This window comes from Sabethes cyaneus, chromosome 3 (assembly GCF_943734655.1).
Source record: "Sabethes cyaneus chromosome 3, idSabCyanKW18_F2, whole genome shotgun sequence".
In the NCBI taxonomy this organism is placed as follows: Eukaryota; Metazoa; Arthropoda; class Insecta; order Diptera; family Culicidae; genus Sabethes; species Sabethes cyaneus.
In genome coordinates, this window is record NC_071355.1 from 200169357 (window position 1) to 200194739 (window position 25383).

Genomic DNA, 25383 nt, shown 5'->3' on the forward strand with positions numbered 1-25383 from the left:
CATTGCCTGGGTCTATACCGAATGCTACGGGCCATTTTCTTGGGTGTTCATTGTTTTTGCAGTCTCAATTATCATACACTCTTAAATGAGTTTACCCGTAAATTGGTTGAATTTAGCTAAAGCTTGGTTAAAATTAAATGCCCTTAAAGTGTACAAACTCAGATTTTGAATAGTTTTTCAAAAAATTGGTAGTAGCTATTTGTCACAGAAAATAATTCAATTATCAGTAGCAAGTAACCAAAATTGGTTGAATTTTTTACCAAAAATTTGAGTTTGTACACTTTTAGGGAATTTTGAGTAGTTTCAACCTAACTTTAGCTAAATCCGACCTATTTACGGGTAGAATCATTTAAGAGTGTAGGGAATATCAATTATCTTATGAGACTCCGTACCCGCAAGGTTACCGAATCTGCTTGAACATGTGAATGATCGTGGATTCGAATCTTCAGCCCATTAGATGTCAAATCTAATGGATCTTATGCTAGCATGGGTTTATTTTCAGGTCCCTCATTTCTCCTTCTTTTGTACTGCATTCTATATTTCTCCGATGGAGCCTGTTGACAGTGCAAAAGTCTCTCCTATAGTTAAATTTACTGACCAGAGGAACGCAATGGGTTATGGGTCCTCGCCAGGGATGGTTATAAAATGAGATAGTAGTGGCGTGAGGAGTGAGGTGGGTAATTTAGAGCAAGCTTTGTATAAAGAATAATCCCAATAAATACAAGCACGCATAAAACTTAATGAGCATATCGGTCACTCAATTGCGATTACAGCAAACACAAATGTGCAGGTTATAGGGAAAAAGTTAGATGATTCATTTTCCAAGTAACAACAAGTTTTATTACGTTCGTATAGTGGTTTTCATGACCAGTTTTATAAAACCGCTAATAAAACTATGAGCTTCACCAGAACTTTCTGATGACCGCTATAAAACTACCTTCGGACTAAGTGACCCACTCTTCAGAAGGTTTTCATAACCGCTATAAGAATCAGGTCATAAGCTCAAGTAGTCGTATCACGCTCTACTGAAAACAGCAATAAAACCGGTTAAACTTTCGCTACTTAATAGCTATCGCCATAATTTAATAAAGCTTTTCGCTTTTCGCCTCTGGTGAAAGCTAAATAAGTTCGCCAGCATTATCAACTTGAAAATACATGCGTGAGCAGCAAAGTTATAGTATGGAAAAAGTTAAATATGGACTGGACCACGTTGGCTAAAAGCCTTCGCTTGCTGTCATATACCGCAGAGCTATTAGACATCATACGAGACAATGCCGAAAAAGCTGTGCAAGCCTTTTTGCAGGCATAGTCGACGTGGCTCCTGAACTTGAGCTTGTCGTCGACCAAGACTCCCAGGAGTTTTAGGGACCGCGTTGACGAAATAGTGCAGTCCCCGATGCTGATATTTGCTTGCTGCACCGACTAACGGTTGTTCACCACGATAACCTCCGTTTTATGATGCACTAGCTCCAGTTTCCTGGATCGCATCCAATATTCAACAATGCTTATAGAGTGGGCAGCCGAAAACTCAACCTCTATGATAGATTCATCGTAGATTTCCGGGAACTTTAGCTTCAACACCTCGTCATACAGGACGTTCCACAATACCTGGCCCAGTATGGAACCTTGCAGAACTCCTGCGGTGATTGGAACGCACTTCTGACACTTCTGTATCGAGCAGATAGATCGGCCTATATGACGACGGGACACCCGGAGGTTTTCCTGGCTTCGGCAATAGGTACTGTCAATAGGTACCAGGTACTGTCGCTTCCATCTGTCCGGGAAGTGGCCAGCTTCCAGGCATCTACTCATTACTGCCCCGAAAAATTCGGGAGCCTCTAGAATAGCCACTTTAATGGCCATATTCGGGATTCCGTCTGGCCCCGGTGCCTTGCTCCCCTTTAGGGATTAAGCGATCTCAATGAGTTCCTCGTTCGTAACCATCACTACCTCCCTGACCTCTAAACCGCCGTCGCGTACGTTACTTTGGATGTTCAGCTGGGAGGCCGACCATTCTACGCTATTGTCTGAGATACTGGAACGTCGCCCGTGGGACGACTCAGAGGCCTGGGGCCAGGACCTTGGCTCGTGGCGCGAAATGAGGCCCTCGATGATCCGCTCCAGCGTCTCTGGCGATTGCTCTGCGGGCGCCATCACGCCCTGGTGTTTGCCGTTACGACCCTGTAGGGATCACCCTACGGGTTCGCATTGGCACTAGCACATAACCTCTCAAAGCAGGCTCGTTTACTAGCTTTTATCCCATTCTTAAGCGCTGCGCGTGCAGCAACACGTTCTACTCGACATTACATAATTCTCCGCGGAGTTCCGCAATTTCATCTGTCCACCAGGAAGCCGGTGACCTTCCGCCATAGCTGGTCGCGATCGGTTGTATCGTATGCTGCTTTGAAATCAATAAAGATGTGATTACCAATTTGGGTTTTATTACAGTTTTATGATGCCATTAATATCAACATTGGTCTTGAAGGCCACCATAAGAGTACAATAAAACTCACATTGCTGCTTGGGCGTTGTACTCGCGATCTGTCGGATGGTAAAAATCTAGTCCGTAGTTGCGCGAGCCCCCATGAAGCCTGCTTAGTGATTCCATACGAATCTCTGTGATATCGTTGACACCCGATAATATACCACACGCTATGTCTGAAGGGTGCGATTATGCAACTTTGATGTACATAAAATTTTCTTTCACAACGTATTAGTACACGTCTTCACGATTCAGAATATGCTAATTTTAAAAAAATCCATCGGGAAAAAATTGAAAAAACTCAATTTGAATGTTTTAGCTGTACCCGGTTGATACAGGTGTACGCACTTAGTAATTCCATGATAAAAAATGCTCCGATTTTGTTCAAACTTTGTAGATTTGTTCTTTTCATGAACATTTTAGACACGTATTTTTAATTTGGTGCTTAGGGTGCCCCCGCTTGATTTGGGGTGGCCCAAAAAATCAGCATCATAGTCATGACACCTTCTTTTGAACACTGAACACTATCTTTAAATATTTAAATTTTCGTGCTTGATTGAATGAAAATTGTTAAATATGGAGAATTTCACTTGAAATAACTCGAAACAGTGGACTCCTCGTAAACCAAGTGGCCAAACAGTATTAAAAAGAGTTAATTTTTAGCGAACGTCAACATTTTTATCGTGTGATATTCCCTAAATTTGCTATATAAAAAAATAACAAACGACACGGCTTTGTAAAAAGAAAGGATGAGGCCTTCAAATTAAGTGAAACATTGACTTTTTGCCACATCAATCGATTTTATCTAAGATCTGAGATGGCCGCTAACATTATTTCCACTTAATTTGAAAGCACTGTCTTTCTTCTTTATAAAACTATGCTGTTTGTTATTTCTTTCATAGCCAATTTTTTTTTTTTTATTTTCGATTGAATATTTTATTGCGTATACTGAAGTAGGGAAAAGCCTTTGGGAGTGCAACTTCTTTGAATGTCGCTTAGGATATATTACATTAAGAAGAGGTCAGGATTTGCTGAAAATCAACTTTTTTGAAAACTGATGAGCAAGAGGTTCACTGTTTCCACTCCACTGAGGTCCACTGTTTGGTGAGCGAGAGTGTTAAAAGTGTAATTCTTAGCTTTTAGTCATTTCCTGTTAACCAAGTATAAAAATTTCAATATGTAAAGACCCCTTGCCCGTAGTGGTCTCGTTTTAACTCCCAATTGAAACTCATTCTATATTTTATTGTCTGATTTCGGTATGTGTCTATTCAATCGTTTGAATAGAAACATTGCAGAAGAAATTTGAGTTTTGGACAGTCAAAGTCTGATCAAACGGGTTAGATCAATCGGATATAGGCGAACCAACTTACCAAACCGTATCTCCAAAACAAACAAACAAATAAACGTGTCTAGATTTTTGATAAGTTTTGTACAAAATTTAAAGCTTTTAAAAAATATAAAAGCAGGGATCTTATTGTTGTAGGTTTTTGTAATTATGCCATGGTTTGGATGGTTTGGGTTTCAGACCAATATTATTCATAAAAGCTAATATAGGTTACAATGCAACGTTTTTATTAGATACTCATTAATGTACCTTTGCTGTGCTAATGTACCGTGCTGTCAAAATTGTTGTAATTGGTTGAGCGATTCAAAAGTTAACTATTTAAGAGCAGGTGTCATGACACAGATGATGATTTTTAGCACTACCCTAAGTGGTCCACACACCCTATCCCAAGAGCATGTACCCTAAGCTTCAAACAAAAACTACAGGTCTAAAATTTTCATAAAAAGAACAAATCCTCAAAGTTTGAACAAAATCGTAGCACTTTTTATCATGGAATTACTAAGTGCGTACACCTGTACCCAGTTGATTATAGCTAAAATATTCAAATTGACTTTTTTCAATTTTTCCCCGATGGATTTTTTTAAAATTAGCATATTCTGAATCGTGAAGACCTGGACTAACACGTTGTGAAAGAAAGTTTTATGTACATCAAAGTTGCATAATTGCACCCTTCAGACATAACGTGTACCAGGATCTGAGAGAATACTTTGTTGGCGCTATTTACCAGCGTTTTTTACCATGATAGTTGCAGCAGTTGAGCCGATCACACTTTTGTAGATCCGGCAAACCACTCCTTCCATCTATTCCTGCGGTAGCTTCTCCTCCTCCTAAATCTTGGGAATAACCCAGTGTAGAGCCATAATCTGCAGTTTTCGGCCATGTTTATAAAAGTCTACCGGTAGGCATTTCTTACAACCGACTGTTTTGGTCTTCAGCAATCCGATTTCTGGTTTGATTTCTTGGAAATGATGGGACTAGTATCTTCCATGGGCACTCCTAGGTTAACCTCCGATCCGCCTCCTTCTACAACTTTGCCATTGAGGTGTTCATAGAAGCACTGTTTCCACCTGTCGACCACCTCACGGTCGTTTGGTATTTCGATTCTTGTACGAGTTTGGTGCACCCTCTCGTAAAACTTGCGCGTGGCGTTAGCACGGAAGAGCTGTTCTAAACCTTCCCGATATCTGTCCTCCCTTAGGCGCATTTTACTCCCATGCAATATTTTTTAAATTTTTTATCATTTGCATACGGACAGTTGTCAGCACCCTATCTTTTTTTATGTATCCTAGAATAAAAAGTAGAATATTTTGCAGTAATGTAGATCGACTTTGACCACAAGGTGAAATACCTCACAATATCTTTGTTTAATATCAGCTATTACAAGAATTTTTATTTTCATTTGTCTAGCTCCCTGTGATTATAAGCCAGAAAAAGTAGTCTTAGATAGCACACCGAAATTTTCCTTTGGAATTAGACCGGAAATCAAAGTCCGCAGCGAAACTCCAGGTATTTAGCAGCCTGTTATGTTTGTCAATTCAGTGCAGGCCAGTGCAGTGTTAACCACCGTCTAATTTCAGCTCCTGGAACATACTCTCCGGAAAAAGTATTACATGACAAATCACCAAAGTTTAGCTTTGGCCTCAAAGTGATTCCTGAGAAGGTGGAAGATACCCCCGGTAAGTTCAAATGGGTCAGTCTTTATTTGAAGCTACTATATTTGTGTTTTCTATCATTGCAGCACCCGGGGCCTATCAGCCAGAAAAATCCGCCTTGATGCTGGACCGCAAACCTGCCTACACTTTTGGACTGAAAACAATCACCGAGCGGCCTAAGAACACACCAGCTCCCGGAGCCTACGAGCCGGAAAAAGTGAAACTGGATAATACTCCAGCGTACAGTTTCGGGCTGCGGCCTAATCTAACTAAGCCGAATTTCAATCCTGGTGAGTAGTAGTAGATCCTCCGACTTTGATGTAGATTGTTTAAAGCATAAAATAGTAAACACTGCTTAACATGCTGATCTGTTCAATGTCATTAACTTTTACTCATACCACTCATTCCATCGCAGCACCCTGTCAGTACGAACCCGAGAAAGCGAAGAAGCTCGATCACTCACCCGCATATCCATTCGGCATGCGCATCAATCACGAAAAGCCCAGCAATACGCCCGCTCCCACGGCTTACGCAGTAGAGAAAGTAAACCTAGATCACAATCCTGCTTACAGTTTCGGCCAGCGTACGAGCGTTAGTAAACCGAACAGCAATCCAGCCCCGGGAGCATATGCACCGGAAAAGGTCAACCTGGATGGAGCCCCGAAGTATAGCTTTGGTATTAGACCGACAATCGACAAAGTAGACGGTATTCCCGCCCCTGGGGCGTATTCTCCCGAAAAGGCCAAAGTAGACAATAGTCCAGCGTATAGTTTTGGAGCTCGACACAATCTCGATAAACCAAGTGCCATTCCCGGACCGGGAGCCTACGATACCGATAAGGACAATAGCTCTCCCGCTTACAGTTTTGGAGCGAGGACGAACACCGACAAAAAAAGTGATATTCCCGGTCCCGGTGCCTACGATTCCGATAAGATAAACGATACGACTCCAGCTTATAGTTTTGGATTAAGAACGAACGTTACCAAGCCCAACATGGTCCCAGGACCTGGTGCTTACGATTCCGATAAAATTAACGATAAAAGTATGCCTGCTTATAGTTTTGGAATTAAAAGTAATTTAGAGAAGCCTAACAATGTTCCTGGTCCCGGAGCTTATGATTCCGATAAGGTTGATAAAGGAGCTCCTTCTTATAGTTTTGGTGTGAAAACCAATCTGGAGAAACCTAGTTTAGTGCCAGGCCCTGGAACCTACGATGCTGACAAGGTTGATAAAGACACTCCTGCGTACAGTTTTGGAGTTAAAACTAACCTTGATAAGCCAAATAATGTTCCTGGACCAGGCGCGTATAATTCTGATAAGGTTGAAAGTGGTGCCCCATCATACAGCTTCGGAGTTAAAGCTAATGTTGAAAAACCAAACTCCATTCCTGGACCAGGTGCGTACGACACAGATAAAGTCGTAGACAAAGGCACTCCGGCCTACAGCTTTGGTGTTAAACCGAATTTAGATAAACCTAATAACCTTCCAGGACCTGGAGCGTATGATGCTGAAAAGGTCCTGGATAAAACTACTCCTGCATACAGCTTTGGAATCAAAACTAACGTGCAAAAGATTCCACTTATTCCAGGGCCTGGCGCATACGATTCCGATAAGGTCGTAGATAAATCTACTCCAGCGTATAGCTTTGGCGTAAAAACGACAATCGAACCGAAAAACATCATTCCAGGACCAGGAACATACAACAACGATAAAGTTGGCGATAGCACAACACCCGCCTACAGTTTTGGCGTAAAGACCAACACAGGAAAAATTGACAATACTCCCGCTCCTGGTTCATATTCTCCGGAAAAGTGTAAATTGGATCAAACTCCTCAGTACAGTTTCGGTGTAAAAACAAACATAGATAAGAAGGACGTCATTCCCGGTCCTGGTGCGTACAAAACCGAAACGGTAAAGTTGGACCACCCACCCGCTTACTCATTTGGAGTACGACCCAATATCGATAAGATTGAACCAACTCCTGCACCAGGAAGCTACTCACCGGAGAAGCTGAAAATCCATAATCCCGCGTACACCTTCGGTGTTAGGCCAAACATCGATAAGATCGATACAACGCCAGCCCCCGGTGCTTACAAACCGGAAACTGTCAAGATCGATAGTACCCCGGCATACAGCTTTGGAGTTAGGCCGAACATAGATAAAGTACAAGTAACACCCGCTCCCGGGGCTTACGAGGTGGAGAAAGTTAAGCTGGACCACGGACCAGCTTTTGCCTTCGGCATAAAAGTCAACCGCGAAAAGGTGAACGATGTGCCAGGTAATTGAAGGCTCAGTTTTTGAAACGATTCCTCTGATTTTAAAGACCTCTGCTAATTCGTTCCTCTTTGTTCTTTTAGCTCCCGGTGCCTACGATCCTGACAAATCAAAGCTAGATCATGCTCCTGCCTACACCTTCGGTATTAAGCACAAAGGCGAAAAGCTGAAAGATACTCCAGGTATGTTCTCAAATCGGTACCAGCGAAGTGATAGTTAAGCGCTCAATTACACGAACTTAAATTATTTCACGAGAATTGCAACTAACACGCTGAGTGTTGGTGGAGTTTGAAATACGTCGTGCGGTTAGTAAGGGGGTTGTAAAGTTTCCTTTTTATCAAGTCCGCTGTGATTCAATGGTTCACCAATATCTACGAATCACAAAGCCTTGGGGAAAAGTTGGGTTCGAATCCAGTTATAATTGGTTACCTCTATAGCAATGGTTCGATCCGCAGATCCTCCGGCTTGAGTAAAGAGGTACTTTATACAAACTTAGTAAGCGTTGCTTCAATGCCCCCCTTTACTCAATTTTCCTTCTCCCACCGATCTTTCTCACACCGATCTTTCCTTCTCACACCGATCTTTCTCTTATAAAATTACAGCTCCCTCGGCTTATCAGCCGGAAAAGTGCAAAATCGACGCCGCTCCTGCTTTCACGTTTGGCGTGAAGATAAACTACGACAAGCTGAGCGATATCCCAGGTAATCCTCACTTCCATAGTCTAGTTCACCGGTACCAATCACCACGTTAGAGCATGTGCAAATGTCATGTCTCCACCCGAATCGTTGTTACAAATTGGTTTCATTTCACGTTCTTTTTTTTTGTTTTGCTTGCTATATTTTTTCTGTTTTCTTCAAGCACACACAGACGGCATTCAGAACCACCGTGCTGAATCGTCCACAGTGGCCGTTACGTGTAATGGCGATAGCACCAGCACCGCAACTGTCCGTTCCGCCAATAAACAATCATCCACCACTAGCGAAACAGTGATCGAAAATGGTGGCGGCGGTACGGTAGCACTGCAACTGCAAAAATCTTGCACCAGCGCGCAAAGTAGCTCCCTCCAGCACCAACAGCAGAGACAGCAACAGCAACTGCAGCAGCAGGAACAGACCCAGGTGGTTACCAATGGGAATGCCATAACGACTACCACCACGAGCGGTAGCGTCAAGATGACCCGGGAACGTAAAACCGTGCGGGAAGAACGTGTCAGTTCGTCGACAGCGGTCAGCAGCGGTGGTACAACGGATGGCGCCGCCGCCGGAACGACGACTATCGTGACTACCGTGACCAACGAAAATATGGTTCCTAACTGCATCGCCGGCGTCAAACAACTGCAGCAGAATGTTCAGCACCAGCGAATGGTTTGCACCGGGCATTTCAGAGCATGAGATCGGTGTTGTGCCCCGTTTTATTTTGTCTTGAAAGTGATTGTTTGCGAGTGATTTTTTTTCTTTCCGTTGTTCTAGACCTAGATTGTAGGATAAAATTTGCGTCTGCTTACTAGTTGTAGCTTCTATTGCTTGTTTATTTGTTCGATTCTGTACTTTTTCTTGTGTATTTTTAAGCTGTTTGCACATTTGACGTAGTTTTTTTAGTAGAACTATAGTTTTCCTTTCTATGTTGGTCACATTGTGACACCTTTTATTCAGATTTGAAAGGTAAGTATCAATCGCCTCGTGAAAAAGTGACGCAATCTGGTTCTCAATTTCACCGCAAAACACATGATGCTATTTAAAATTTTGTTTGAATAAAGATTGGAAACCGGAATCGATAACCACCGTTTGTAAAACTAGTGCTTCAAATTGTATTCCGATACGAGGAAACAGATTTCTAACATTGTCTCAATTTGACATTTTTGCAACTATAATGTAACACGTGAAGAAATGCCACATTTACTTATTAAAATGAAAGAAAAGTCTTTATTTTCATAATGCTATGTACTGCCTCTACTCCCATAATAGTTCCATTTTCTAGGGAGTTTCCTATATAAATGGGACTGTTATGCGAATAGCGGCAGTGTATTGGATTAAGAGAAGTTATTTAGTTGCAAAGTAAGTTGATTTATTAATAGCACCCACAGAAAGAACGTCCTTTATCTATATTGATAGAGTAAGATTACTAGCATCATAAGCAAGATTGGACAAGATGTTTTATCGGAACTCTTGAAAACAATCATGATCAAGCTAATAATTTGCGCTTTTTTGATATTGGGAAAGAAGTAAAGATTACGAGTTGTAGAAAATCGAACATTTCGAACTAAGAACTTTATATTCCTTAATTTCTGGAGTAGTACAACTTGTGCTTTATACTTATGTGCCTCACTTTATCCTCGAATTTTCCACCATGGATTACCCGCAAGATTTTACGTTGAAAGCCATCAAGAGCTCATCGGCCGTTTTTTGCTAGCGTCCACGCTTCGTGGCCGCAGAGTGCCGCCAGAAGAATCAGCAACTTGTAGATAGCGGATTCTGTGCAATCTTGCAGACTGTGAGGTTTAACCCCGTAACGGGTAAGACCGTCTTTAGACTGCATTCGCTTCTATAGCTTCAGAGCTACATACTAAATTGGTTTTGAATTGACAATATGAAAAATGACCTGAACGCATCTTTCAAAATCAAGAATTCAGGAAAATTCGGAAAAATAATATTGCGCGAATATTCGCTTTTTTACTTTTGAAGAAAAAGGACATGTAAAACAAAATGATTGACCCCAATTTTTTCTGTCAGTAATTTATAGGCTTTATTTCAATATCTGAATATAAAAATATATATATATCAAAAAAATATATATCAATATATATCTGAATATATCTGAATATAAAAAAATCTGGATAAAGCGTTAGACATGAAAAACGAGAAATGGAAATTGGACTATTTCTAGCCTGGCACTCCTCCAGGTAATTATTTTTACCTGAAAATCAAAATTTGAGTTTCTTTTGACTGTACTTTCATGAAAAAATAGTCATTGGCTTGATCACATCGTTTTGACGATGTTGCACGTTAGAAGGTTAAGCTTACATGAATAGCAAAGCCTTTATGTCTTATGACAAGGCCTGCATTATGAAATTCCTTCGTCTAACACCACTACCGGCTCCAGTTCCGCGAACATCCGATGCTCGCCCAATTCTATTTGATCTCACTGGCCGGGGTCCTCTTCTCCTTCTCCCTACCGGATTTGGAATGAAAACCATTTCTGTGGGATAGTTCTTGAGCAGCATTTTGACAACATGTCCGTATGTCCGTACAACGTATCCGTCCAACTTTTGCCACTTTCCGAATAATGGGTTCGCCGTAAAGACGCGCGAGTTTGTGATTCATTCTTCGTCTCAATACACACTTTTTTGCGATGCGTAACGCTGAAGATGATTCTTAGTGTCCGCGTTCGAAAATTCCTAGTACTCATACTTATGCCCACTTCTACCGCAGATGCTGGTGTAGTCCATAGTGGACATGGGTTCCGCTGATAATACAACTTCTAAGCTCACGCCTGGTATTGTCTTTTGAAGCCAGTAAGGCAAGTTACATGAACTCTTCGATTACTTCAAACTCATCCCCGTCGATTATCATCTACCGATCTTCCACCGCCTTAAATGGTCTGCCGACAGCATCTTCGTAATAGGCAAAACAGATAAATTGACTGGACTTATTGAAAATCGTATCCCGCATGTTGATCGACGCTCGTCTTATAACACCATCAAGCGTAATGTTGACTGTCGTTGCCGTCAGCAGCTTAGAGCCGGGGTGACTCGTACTGTTTCAAGCATTGCAAGCATTCAAGCAATCGTCTCCATTCAATTCGATCTTGGGCCACTCGTCACCAATTTCCCAGTTGTCTCGGATGTCATAAATCACTTTCCACCTGTTCGAGCCATCTTGCACGTTGAGTCCGCCTGTTCCAGGAGCCGGCAGGATTGCCACATGCACAGATTATTCTGTGTTTAACAGATATTTGAAAGAAATCGCCTGTACAGAATCTATATGCACAGAATACAGATTTTCGCCAATTACACAGATTAAACAGATTTTGTAGCTTTTACAAGAGTGAAAGAGACACATATAGTCCGCAAAATGACTCTCCGTCTCTTTCACTCTCATTGTTTTGCATTGGGCAGATATTCGTACAGATATTCTTTCTCGCTGTACAGATGGCCAGATTTTTCCAACAAAAAACACAAAATTATATGTGGCATCCCTGGTGCCAGTGGGGTTGTTGATGAGAACTGTTTTCGTCGCACTGTCGTCCGGAATCCTTACGACGTGTCCGGCCCATCGTAGTCTACCGACTTTCGCTAGATGTACGATACGAATCTTTCCAAGCAGTGCCTGTAGCTCGTCATTTATACATCTCCGTCACTCTCCACTTTCAGTTTGTACTCCACCAAATATCGTCCGCAGCACCTTCTTCTCGAACCTAGCAAAGGCGCGTTTGCTTGCTTTTGTCATTAACTGGGATTAGTTGTTCGAATTCTTCACGTCCTTTTGGCGCTATTTTCTCATCAGGATCGTGGTCAACTGGTTCCTTGCTCATCGGTAGTGACTCAGATAATTTTTCCAAGCAATTTTTTTCTCTCTTCATCGCTTGTTGGTATTTCTCATCAAACCAATCATTTTGTATACGCCAGGGCTCTATACCTAGTGCCACAGTAGCGGCTTCTCCGATGGCAGAGCGTATTCTACTCCAACCGTCTTCGAGGTTTGAAGAACCTCATCTAGTATTCCGCGTAGTTTTCAGCTCATTGTGAGTTATCTAGCTGCCTGATGTTTAGCCGAGGAGGACGGCTTTGATGTCTCGTATACGGTTGACAGTTTTGTCTGCACATATAATATTGCTACTACGTGATGGTCAAAGTTAATATTCCCACCCCGTACGGAACGTATGTTCGTGATATTAGAGAAGAATCGGGTGACTATGAGAACGTGGTCAATCTGGTTTATTGTACGTTGATCACGTGATCTCCAGGTGGCTTGGTACCTTTGCGTAGTAAATAGGTGCTTCGGATCACCAGACCTCGGAAGGTTGCAAAGTTTATACATCGTTGGCCGTTATCGTTCGTGTCGTTGTTCAGGCAATGGGGTCCTATCACCGGTCTATACATTTATTCTCTACCAGCCTGGGTATTCTTATCTCTGATGACGGTCTTGAAGTCCTGTGGCAAGCAGTTATCGTACATTGCTTCATCGCGTAGAACACTTTCTTCTCATCTTCGGGTCTAGCTTCATGCGGGCAGTGCAAGCTGATGATGCTGTATTTGTATTTTATTATCTTCAACTTAGAGTTGTAAAGACAATTTGTTTTAGTCCAATAGTTGTATCCAACGCTTATAAATAATTTTACTAATGTCGAAATCGTCAACATCTCCGTTAAGTAGTCCAAAAACAAAAAGTCTTTGCAATAATTTCCGTCTCGCAGCTAACGAATGCAAGTCGATCAGTTTGCAGCGTTCCCCATAGGCTGGTAGATTTATAGGATCGTCCCAGGGCAGAAAACGCAGAGCGTATCTCAGGAAAATTTTTTGGATAACCTCTAATCTATTGATATGCACAGCATGGTATGGGGCCCATACAATAACAGCGTATTCCAGAATGCTGCGGACAAGTGCACAGTACAACGATTTAAGTGCGTATATATCTTGGAATGCTTTAGTGTTTCTTTTCACGAAACCTAGAATTGCGAAAGCCTTAGCTGTTATTGTAGAAATGTGATCATTGAACCTTAACGCCCAAATCCTTAATAGCCTGTACTCGACGTAAATGGTTTTGCCCGATAGTGTAATCGTTTTGCAGGGGGTCACGTAGACGGCTAAAAGATATGACGCAACATTTCGTGACGTTAACTTCCATGCCGTTCAGAGTGCACGATCGTGAGAAAGCATTAATATAGCCTTGAAGAGCGCACCCATCAAGCGCGGACTTAATTTCACGGAATATCTTTAAGTCATCTGCGAATATAAGTTTAGAACAGCTTAAACTGCTGCACAGCTCGTTAACAAAAAGTACAAATATCAAGGGTCCTAGATGACTGCCTTGAGGCGCACCGGATGACACCACGAAACAAGCCGAATTAGTAGCATTAATGCTGACAAAAGCAGTGCGTTCGGTAAGGTATGATTGGATCCACTGTGTTACCCAGGTTGGTAACCCCATACACCTCATTTTTTCTACTGCCAGTGCGTGTGGAACTTTGCCGAATGCCTCGCTGAAGTCGATGTATATCGCATCGACCTGTTTTCTTTTTTCAATGCTCGTGATCAGTGAGTTGACGAATACCATCAAATTCGTGGCTGTAGACCGGTTTTTCATAAAACCGTGTTGGTGTTCCGAAATTATTGGGTGTACTGTATGATACACAACATCATAGACCATCTTTTCAAGAACCCTGGGGAGACAGCTCAGAATTGAAATTCCGCGATAGTTCTCAATGTCGTGGACATTTCCAGTCTTGTGTATAGGAGTGATGGACGCGACTTTCCACATCGTTGGAAAAATACCACAATCTAGTGAACGATTGAAGATGATTGACTCGGGTGTAGCGAGGGATATGGCAAATTGTTTAATGAACGATGGTGGCAGACTGTCTGGACCAGGATCTTTTGAGGAATCTACGGACGAAAGTGCTTGTTTCAGATCCTCGATGGACACAATCAAGTGTGGCAGATAGATGTTGTAATGCGCTATGCCAGTCAGCCGATCCCGATGTTCATCCGGCGTATGAGAAGGATGAATGTTCGAGAACACACTCTTGAAGAACTTAGCAAAAAGTTCAGTAGCAGCTACCGGGGTGTCCGTGCGAACTTCTTTCAAGAAAACGTCGTGCGGAATACCGCCATTACGTCTAAGTTTCTTCACAAAAGTCCAAAAAGTCGATGGATGCCGTTTTGTGTTCGCCTCATTGCGCAACACGTACTCATGGAATGCTGTGTTTAACCGGCTGAAGTAGAACTCTTCCATGTCGCGAAGTAACCGCTTGTTTTCCTCTGATCGTAGTTTAATAAACCGTTTTCTGGCTTTTCGTAATCTTTTTCTAAGATTCCTCAACTCAGGGGTCCACCATGGTTGGCTCAAGCCAACTTGGCTGAATTGCACTCGGGGCAGTCTTTGTCTAATAGGGATTCAGTCGTGGATGATATCGAAGATCACATCATAAAACCGGAGAACAGCGTGGTTAACATCACAATCTGCTAAAACTGTTGCCCAGTCTAAGGATTGAAGGTGTGCATGAACTGCAGCTTCATCGCAGGAGTCATAGTCATAGTAATAGCGAACTGTAGTGAAGTCTTCAGTAGCCCGAATGTAGTCAATTTTAACCATAAAAGGTCTATGATGAGCGTCCAGTTTTAAAATTCCACTGGGCGGTTCGAAGAGTTCAATTTTGTCAGTGTCGCTAACGAAAGCCAGGTCAAGTAGTCTGCCATTCACATTACGAATATCCTGAATCTGTTGTAACCCACATGCTAGAATGGATTGAGTCAGGACCACTTCTTGTTCAGACGAGGTGTTAATTGGAATATAACAATGCATGTCGGCGTCAAATTCCCACGAGAGCATAGGCAAGTTGTAGTCACCCAATGCAATGACTGCATCAGTTGATTTAGCGATATCGCATAGTTGTTGCACACAGGATGCATGGTCAGAGTACACAAGCGGGTCTGAGTTTGGTCTAATGTAAACACAGCATATATATACAGACTGCATTGGCAATGATACGCACACCGCAACTTGCTCCAAACTGATTGCGTTAACCAAGGGAACCAACTTACCTCGCAGGTGCTTCATTAAGCCTATCAGCACGCAACCGTCACGCAGGAGCTGAGACGTAGCAGGAATACGGTCCGGACGGTAGATCTCGTAGTCAGACGAAAGCTCAGAGTTTAACACGTCGCTGCTAAGCCAGGTTTCAGTCAGCGCAATGACGTCATAGTCGCTAGAGGAGAGAGCCAAGCGAAGGTCCTTGGTCCTCGTTCTTATTCCACGAACATTCTGGTAGTATATTGTTAACGAAAGAGCGGCAAGAAACGGTCCTTTATCCTCAATAGACACATTTTTTCATTGGACGCCTTTCAATCTATCACGCGATGCTGCATTCTGCCCAACACAACAAAGCGCGTTCCCAGTTCGTTGGTAGTGCCATCGCACCGCTATGTGGTAAAATTGGACTTTTCCAACACGGATCTTCCTTCAAACCTTTTCTTCTTTGTAACAGATTACCTGCAGAGCTACGATGCCGAGTTTGCGGGATTCAAGCTGTTCCTCCAGCTCCTGGTCGCCGCCTGCGAAATTTAACGACTTGCAATTCTGAGTGCTGAGTTTCCATTCGTTACCCTTGTTTCGTTACCTAGGGTGATGCCGAATCTGCTGATTCGTATTTGCTTGAAGTTCTGCAGTGGTTTGATTTAGGTAGGTTGCCCTACTAGCGCCACGCGACCAACTCTCATGATGAGGCTGCCATTTTAGGTGTAATGCCGAGACAACACAGTGCTTCCTTCCCTGTTGGTTTACGACCTTAGTTTCCACCGTGATCGGTTATCCGACTAAGACAGCTCGTATTCCGCCTGGTACCACGAGGAGGTAGGGATAGGAGTTAAGCGGCTAAGGACCACTATGGAGTTTATGTTACACATTATTCAGTCGTTCACCAACCCATGTTGACTAGCAAGCAGGAAAGATCATCTCCTTGTCGAAGTCCCCTGCGAGATTCGAAGGGGTCCAACAATACACCCGAACTTCTGGACAGGATCTTATCCATAGTAGAATTTCGTCCAAAATTTTACATTGACAAATATTAACGGTTCACACTTACTTGTAGCAGCAGAGAGCCTAGATAGCTCTTGCCGTATCAAGAATTTCTCTCCACTGTGCTCAGTCCTGGGTTACTCATCGCCAATTCGTTGAGCGTCTCGACACACGCAAGTCGGCTTCAACCTGGGTTTACATTGCGATTCTCAACGTGGGCGAAACGAACCAAAATCACTCGAAATGAGAATCGCAATGTCACCCCTGGTCGAGCTAACTAGTACGTTGGGTACCTCTAGTTCTGGTACCAATTCTTGAAGAAAACGGATTTTACTACATAGTCCTCCGGCATCCTTGCGACGTGGGCGGCCCACCGTAGTTCGTCTTCCATTTTTAGGCAGCATACAGGATAGTGGTTGCTCAGGAGTTCTTACAGCATATCGCCTTTCTTATAAGTAGAAAAGATAACCATATCATTCCACTCTTCTAGCACAGTTGGTAAAAAGCACTTGCGGCCTGGGATGCCACATATAATTCTGTGTTTTTTGTTGGAAAAATCTGACAATCTGTACGGCGAGGAAAAATATTTGTGCAAAAATCTGTCCAATGGAAAACAATGATAGTGAAAGAGATAGAGAGTCAGTTTGCTGACTATTTCCGTCTCTTTTACTCTCATGTAAAAGCTCAAAAATATGTTTAATCTGTATAATTTGGCGAAAATCTATATTCTATGCATACAGATTCTGTACAGGCGATTTCTTTCAAATATCTGTTAAACACAGAATAATCTGTGCATGTGGCAACCCTGGTTGCGGCAACTAATTTAGAACCAATTTCAGTCGTAAATAAGTTTCTTCAACTAAAAGCATCAAAAGTATGCTGCTTGGGCACTCCCCCCGTAGTCTTTACGTATCCCCAATTTTAACAAACAATTGACTGCAAATGTTGAGTTTTAAAAATGCGTTTCGGCTACATTGTTTACCAAATTTTAAATTTTCTGGCAGCATTGCCCAACAGATTTTGACATATGTGTATCAGTATCTGGACGTACGTCCATGAAGGGAATATATAAATATATGTATTTCAAGTTTTGTATTTTTTTTACAGTAGTTAGGGGCTTTATAAAAAAACGAAAGCTTTATATGGGAACAGTTCAACAGTTTGTTATGCAAATATTTGTTAAATGAGGTGGAGATTAAATTTTTCAAATATCTGTATCCTGCACACGGTGAGTAGCAATAACAGTCAGTCTTTTTGGACGTTTTAAAAAATGGGTTAAACACAGATGTGCCTGCATATTTTTCGTTTAGAGTGTATTCAAATGTCAACTGCCTGCAAGTTTATTTTGAATTTCGTTTGACAGTTGTGGTAATCATAGACGCAAAAACGGAACTTGTCATAAGTCAGTTTTTAAAAAAATTTAGACCGTGAGGTATTTTAAAGAAGTTGAACTATGATTAAACGAAACCATCAAGCGATACAAGGAAGCCGGTTCTTGGAAAATACTCCGGACACCGGAAGCTATCAAACGAGTAGGGGAGCCAATTTGACGGAAACTAGATCAGTCTCGACGTTAGACGAGCAAAGAATTGGGAATTTCTCAGTCAAACATGAAGAATATTTTGAAAGATGATCCTCGACTGATTCCATACAAAAGCATGGTTTCACTGAAAAGCCTAAGGTTACAAGAGTCGAAAGAAGTCGACAGCTGCTCAAGCGGGGCGTGGTGATAGTGAAATGCTGTTTTCGTACGAAAAATGTTCCTGCTACAGAATCACCACAACCAACAAAATGATCGGATATATGCAGCACATCTTTCTAATATTCCTCGGAATAAACAAGCTGTTCAAAGGTCCTGAATATTTCCAGGGTGGTGATATGGAGATGTTTCACCAAAAGTTTGAAGGTTCAATTGCTGTTCATTGAACCTGGTGTTAAAATTAACACTAAATATTACATCGATAATGTTAAGAAGAATCATTTGCTTCCCATTGTCAAAAATACTACACGAATGCACCATACTGCTTACAACAAAATTCTTCACCGTCCCACCAGGCAAAGGCTACAGGTTTGGTGTGAGGACCATTTTCCGGATTCCGGATCTTCTCCTGATTTGAATCCTCTCGACTTCTATGCATGAGGTTACATGCTAGGAAAATTAGCGGGCACCAAAGGATTTACTTTGGACACTTTCGAGCAACATTTGGAGAAGATTTGGGATGAAATGTCTCAGGATATTGTCCGTGGCAACTGTTAAGCTTTTCAACAATGCTTAAGACTGGTAATTAAAGCAAAGGCAGAAAGTTTTGAATTGGAGCCTTATGACAAATGTTATGGACATACTTTGCAAAAAATACATTCAAAATTAAGATTTATGCAAGCGTCTTATTTCTGTGACCATTTATCTTACTGAAAGTTATTACTATTCACCCTGTATATTGCAGGCTCTTTCGACCGATATCATTCGTGAAGTTTCAGAGCGTAAAGCGTGGAGCCTCTTGAAATTAATTCTATGGCCTCTACAGATCCAAATGGCGGGATATAATTTTTAAGAAATACGCAGATTTCGTTAGTTGCATTGAGATTATGAAGGTTGCACTGAAGTTACACATGTTTTGGTAACCTCATCATACTTTGGTTTGTTTTGAACTCTAAAATTTAAAATAATATTAGGAGATATGCACAAAGTCACAAAAAAGACATATTTATAAAAGTGCAGTAATAAACTTGTATAAGCTACAATTTTTAATGTATTTCAATTGGTTCTTATTGATAAATGATTTAAAATGAAGATAAAGGTAAATAGCAATGCAAAGTTCTTTAAGTAATTGGTCTGTATTTCCAAATAGGGCCATTCAAGATTGTAACTCGACTGTCCTTTTTTTACCTTTTACCTTAATATTCGAATTTGAATGGACGTAAGATTTGAGTACGAACCGAAGCAGACTTTATGGTAGTCCAGGTCTGACGTTTAGGTCTCAGATCTGAACCATTGAGACATGTACGTCAGTGCTAGTGTTCAAGGTTAAACTTGCCTTTCTGCCAACGCCCCATAGGAACAAGAGGCGCTGAATTTAGTTTTTGTCTCCCCGCAGCTTCCGAATTACGCAAAAACATTCTCACCGGCTAGCAAGCATGACGGCACCCCTTTTATCGACAATGACTGTCCGAAATCCGAACGGAAAGAGGTTATTTTTATCGTGCACAAGTTTGTTCCTGCGAAATCGGTGCGCGGTGCTTTTAGAAGGAAGAACACCATTGCGCAATCGATTCTCTGCGTGAATTGCTTAATGATGTTTTGACTAATTTTGTGCAGCCGGCAGTGTTGTGCTGGGTTGCTTTTGTGGCTCTAATATTATGGAAAAGTTTTAGTATTTCGTTTATTTTGTTTTCTATTTGACTCAAATTTGCACGCGTTCCATTCATTGAAGGCCAGTTTAGTAGTATTATTCAAATTAAATCGTTTTCCTCTCAACCCAAGATTAACTGACCGAAAATCCAACAACATTCAAGCAGTTATAAATATAAAACTTTTTATATAAAGGTTTCATTTTACGCAAAATTGTAAAAATAACGTGGTTCTGCAAAAGTTCCAACTTGAAACTCGAAAGACTCGATACAGGTACTTTTCTACTTGTACTCAGTTGGTCAATTACGAAAAATTGGTAATCTATACGACGAAGGTCTGGTGAATATGGAGGATGATGAAGATTTCACGTCAAAATCCGGAATTTTTACCATAGTAATCAGTAGTGTGTGTTGCCAAGCAATAGGATAATTGTGTCGATTTTATGACTAATACAGGAGATGTTGTCCTACCCTTTACCTTATTTCTTCCAGTTGATTGTAATTTACCTCAGCTGTAATCAACTGAGCCATCAAACGCTCACAAGCAGAGTGTTTTAACGAATATTGCATTTGCAATCGAAATTTTTGGATATCTGATAAGAAGAATTGGTCTTGATACAATAAAGCCACAGATTTTTGTGTAAGAGAATAAGTTTCCAAATTTTTAAAGAAGATTCAAATCTTTTACTGATTACGGATTAATACAAGTGATCGAATGATTTTGTTTCTCAGGAGTATATGTACCAATAACTAAATCGCAAAGGTCTTCACTTTATATTCCACAAAACAGACTTTCGAAGACTGCTAGGCAATCAGTTTGTTTTTCTTGTAGAAATGGTACCAGCTCAAACAAATCACTGCACCGTAACGATGATACAGCGCAAACATAATGAAAATCCACTCTTTGAACAGTCAAACAATCGAATGAAATGAATATTTAATTTCATCTTTTTGTTGGGAGTGGCGAATGAAAGTAAAAACTAAGAACGATAATGGCTGGAACGAATTACGCACATGCAGAAAAAATCGTAATTGAACTTCGCGAGCTTTAAACCTCCTTCCGACAGTGGTGCTTCTGTTGTGAAACCTTGTTTCAAATAAATACGAAATATATTGATGAACGGAAAGACCTTGACACGCGAAAATAGAATGCTGTGCAATATAATTATCGGTTAAAAAAATTACAACCGATGATAAATGCGAATGAGAATATATTATAATTCAAGTTCAGAAATAGTAATAGCTAAACATGAAATAGGAAATATATACTAATGATTTCAGGCAACGTATTAGAATGACCAGAATTTCAATTAGGATATTTATCAACCATTTCCATTATTCACACATTTTTTAAAGGATAATATTTATGACTGATGATGTACATTGCATACTAATTATTGGTTTGAACTTACTTGTGGTATTCATTTAAGATTTGTGGCATTTGATTAACGAAAATTGACCTTCTTTGTTTCGGAATTTCAGATTAGATATTATATTAACCACTCACTGCTCACGTCCCTCTATCCCCAGCGCCGAACGAATACCACATCCCGGACGTGCTCGGTTCTAGCAAGGAAGGCCCAATCCGTTCTGCCCCCGCCTACACAATCACTGGCCGTCAGAAGGCGAGACTGCCGCAGTGCATCACATTTCCCGGTCCCGGCCATTACGATTCCAAAATTGATCCGCTAGTGAAAAAGGCTCCGATGTTCTCGATGGCCACCCGCTTCCGCATACCGACCGATGAAACGATGAAGCCGGGACCGGCAGCGCACCATCCGGAGAAGGTAACGCTGATCCTGCTGATATATTGCGCCCCTCGCATGCTAATCTGCTTTCTCTCGATTTTTTCGCTTGAAAACCTCAAAAAATCATGCCATCATTGTCCTTTTTCCCCGTGCCAAACAGGGCTACAACATTTACCGAACCGCTCCCGCAGCTTCCTTTTCCATTCGCCACACGCCGTTCCTTGCTCACAGAACTCCTCGATTGGTCAGCACCGTTAAGCGATCCTATTGGGATTGAGAATTCACGATCGTATTTCGTACATATAAAAATTCATATTGATTTTCATGCATATGATTTCCTCCACTCATTGACTACTCACAGGTTAATCTGGGCCACGTGCCGTCGTACAGTTTCGGAATAAAGCATTCGGAGTACCTTGGACAGTTTCCCGAACCGACACGCTACCGGAATCAGCTAATCTTCTAGGCGCGCCTCAGTTTGTTTGTTTTGGTTTTCTTTTTTTTTTTGGTTTCGTCTCTTCTGTTAATACCTCGTATATTGATGTCATCGTTTGGCGTCATTCGTATGTTTATTGCGGTATTAATCTTTTTTAATTGATATGAATATTTAATTATGTTTTCGGTTCATGTTTATAAATGCAGTGATCCGATTACACCAATAATAGAACAGGTTCTAAGAGTACCAAATGAAACTTATATTTTGTTTATCAAATTGAAACGGCAAAACAGTGTGATTAATAGACTGGAAAGAAAGCCATATACTAATGCTAAAATGGCGAGATGCATGTTGTTTGTTGTACATGTGAAATATCTATCTATCTATCATTTATCTATCTTCTAACTATATCTATCTATCTATCTATCTATCTGTCTATATATATAGATATATACTGTACTGTAACCAAAACCAGGCCTCTGATAGGGCGCCATATTTTCGTGGTAAGAATCGCCTACATTAAGCAAAAGCTCAAACCAATTATACCAGATTGCACTCAAAACGTTCAAAAGTAACGTAGTTGCATCTCATTGAGTTACATAGCGTTAGCGTTACATAGCGTACCTCCGATTCACTCTCAATCAGACGCGAGGCGATGCACGCGGGTTACAACTAGTTTAAAAATATGTAAACGCTTTTATGTCCATAATGAGCTATATTGTAATAGTTTTAGTCTTAAAATACAACTTATTTATTTTAAGTTTTAAACATCATAAAGAAAACAAATATTTAGTGGATGTCATAACTTACTAGAATCTCAAATAGGGCTGAAGATTGCTTCTATATTGGCCATACGAGTAAATTGCAAGTTTCTCAGTTCTAAAGAAGAAAAGAAAGTGACCCATGGTATCCCATTGTCATTTATGCAAATTCTTGGACATGAAAAGTTGAAGGTTTTTCAAAATTTCTGCTACTGTTCAAGTAATACCCCCTTAATGTTTGCACTAAAAAACGCAAAAAATTCAATCAACTTGAAAACCGCCAACTGTAGAATTTTCATGATGTATTCTACAAAACATGCCACTCAGCATTGTCTACAACTTTGCAGAACGTCTCATGTTTATGGGAGTTGAAATAGAAGAGCTATGTGAATAAAACCAATATTGAGCGGGAATCCGTAAGCTTCATTCCGTAACTTTTTTTTTCTTTAAGAGATAGATATTTTTTGACTTCAGTGAAGTTTCTCAAAACAATATTATCTACAAATGTTTCTTAGCCATCGAAGATAATAATTCTGCATCAGGTCTGACGCGTTATTACGTCTGATGATGATGGCCGATGGAAAACAGTAGGCAGAAACGTCACACCAAATAAACAGTTTTTGATTTTCACCGAAAAGAATCAACAAGTTCTAATAATACTTTTATTTATAGACATGTGTTTTATTTTCTTCGTGGAAAATATCCGAAAAATATTATTTATTTCATATTATCCCAGTAGACCCCCCTGCCTTTTTTACTTCCATATCAATTTTGAAGCAGCTTTCTCCCTGAAAAAGAAATCGGGAAATGAAATACCTGGAAACGAAAACAAAAGACTCCCGATCCTCACATTGTCATGCAAAATCTTACTATCAACGGTAATCTTTCCTTCGGCCATCATCAACTGGTCTTTGTACTTCTCCAAGCTGTACGCTTGGTTCTCGTTCGTGTTGATTTCGCTGGCTTCTACGGGACACTTATCCGGAACACCAAACATGGTCATGATCTCAGCCGCGTCCTTATTATTCTTCGAATCTTCCATACTTTCGCACAGGTCGATCTTTTCATTCGCAACTGGAAGTCCGTTCTTCCGAATCAACACTGTCATCTTCCGGTAACAGATCAAACGGTAAACAACAATCGGTTAATAACCGCATATGTTATTAACTGAACTCTTTACCTTGGCGCTTTTGAACCCGACCGTTTTCACTGTGGACTTGGAGATGACTTTACAATCTTTCGTCAAGGAGGCACTAGATTTGGGATCAATAGTAATAACCTGATCCGAACCGGCGCAGTTATCAATCTTATGAATAATCAATTCATAGCCACCGTTCTGAAATGGAATTTTAATATATTCTCGGCAGGTTTGTCTTCATGCATACGGTTTAAAAACTTCTCCATCTTACACAAGCACTAGCCGTTAAAGTGTTTATAGTCAAAATCAAACCAATTAAGCCACTAGCGGCGAAAGCCATTCCGGTTGATTAAACTAGTTTATTGACTATTGCTAGAAACACTGAAAACGTTAAAATATCATTGCCAATGTTGACGATGTTCCATTTTATACCGATGATGAATAATCGCTTTACATGACACAACCGGAATGTAATTGGCTTCCGGTTTGATTGATCAGGTGCAATTACTGGTTTACGATAGATCTAGGAAACATGCAACCAACCATGTAAGATAGATACTGTGGTGGATCACTGCAAATTTCAATGGAGGAAAGGTGGTTCCTAATAAACAAGGTAATATGTATCTATGTACATAAAAAATTTTAAATGTTATTCAAAATGGCCTACAAAATTGATTGGCGACAATAAATAAATAAAGAATAAATAAAGAAAAAAAACTGGCAACTCTGTCATCGGCATATAACCCGGAATTGAGCTCCGCAAATAATTTAATTTCTGTGATAATTTCGTTGTAATATTTTCTCCAACAGTGTGTACTAGTGAGAAAGAGTGGTGCAGCAAGGAGTGAAATAATTACTTCGAGGGCTGATCCAGGATATTCTACAAAATCATTATTTCGAAGGTTGACCAAGCAAAAGGCAGCGATTGTTTTGTCCTAATATATCGGCTCTGTTACTGGCATTGCGTATGTATTGATATCTTGAAATATTTCGGCATATATTATATATACACCGCGCATAGAATCGATCAAGCATAGATCGCGCTCGTTATCTTTAACTCTGTGTCAATATTGTTGTTTAGCTTAATCAAAACAAACATGTCGAGTCTGTCGGAGGATGTAACAATTTGTGTTACGTGCAATAAAGAGGAGAAAGATCCGAGGAAAGTGATTGAGTGTGAATATTGCCACCGATGTGAGCATTTTAAGTGCAAAAATATCATTGGTAATGCTGTCCGGAAACTTAGAGAGCAACAGTATTTCTGCTCGCTTAACTGTCAGGAGCTTTTTCAACAGATTTCCCACGGAGCTGCTGTAGAAAAACAGGTGCTAAAAGAGGTACGCACTGTACTGGCTGAAGTTCGTGAGTCACGTGAGGAGATGAGAGCTGTTAAAACAACGGTAACTGAAGTAGAAAAATTTCAAAGTTTCTTATCGGATAAGTTGGACTCGGTACTGGACGAAATCA

At 40.8% G+C, this 25383-nt stretch overlaps 3 protein-coding genes across 5 annotated transcripts in view; 2 read left to right on the top strand and 1 right to left on the bottom strand.

The window, feature by feature from the left end:
- The window catches only part of LOC128742013 (mucin-1-like), a 40157-nt gene extending 30360 nt beyond the window's left edge, over positions 1 to 9797 (top strand). For 2 of the 3 annotated variants that reach the window (XM_053838185.1, XM_053838187.1), the window contains 7 exons: positions 5235 to 5333; positions 5405 to 5503; positions 5566 to 5769; positions 5895 to 7757; positions 7837 to 7935; positions 8356 to 8454; positions 8612 to 9797. In XM_053838185.1, coding sequence (XP_053694160.1) covers positions 5235 to 5333; positions 5405 to 5503; positions 5566 to 5769; positions 5895 to 7757; positions 7837 to 7935; positions 8356 to 8454; positions 8612 to 9144 — 2996 coding nt within the window. In that variant the 3' untranslated portion in view covers positions 9145 to 9797. The remainder of the gene's footprint in view (positions 1 to 5234; positions 5334 to 5404; positions 5504 to 5565; positions 5770 to 5894; positions 7758 to 7836; positions 7936 to 8355; positions 8455 to 8611) is intronic. The other variant, XM_053838186.1, reaches the window with a different exon arrangement.
- Positions 9798 to 16740: 6943 nt separating this feature from the next.
- Positions 16741 to 22047, top strand: LOC128740584 (outer dense fiber protein 3-like). The gene is made up of 3 exons (XM_053836143.1): positions 16741 to 16765; positions 21364 to 21620; positions 21943 to 22047. Exons 1-3 carry the CDS (start codon positions 16741 to 16743, stop codon positions 22045 to 22047), a joined length of 387 nt encoding a protein of 128 aa, XP_053692118.1.
- A 1425-nt stretch (positions 22048 to 23472) lies between these two features.
- LOC128740585 (uncharacterized) lies at positions 23473 to 24256 on the bottom strand. The gene is made up of 4 exons (XM_053836144.1): positions 24188 to 24256; positions 23959 to 24114; positions 23629 to 23886; positions 23473 to 23566 (listed from the first exon to the last, which is right to left on the bottom strand). The coding sequence occupies exons 1-4, from the start codon at positions 24254 to 24256 to the stop codon at positions 23501 to 23503; spliced, it is 549 nt and encodes a 182-aa protein (XP_053692119.1). The 3' UTR covers positions 23473 to 23500.
- Between the last annotated feature and the right edge of the window lie 1127 nt (positions 24257 to 25383).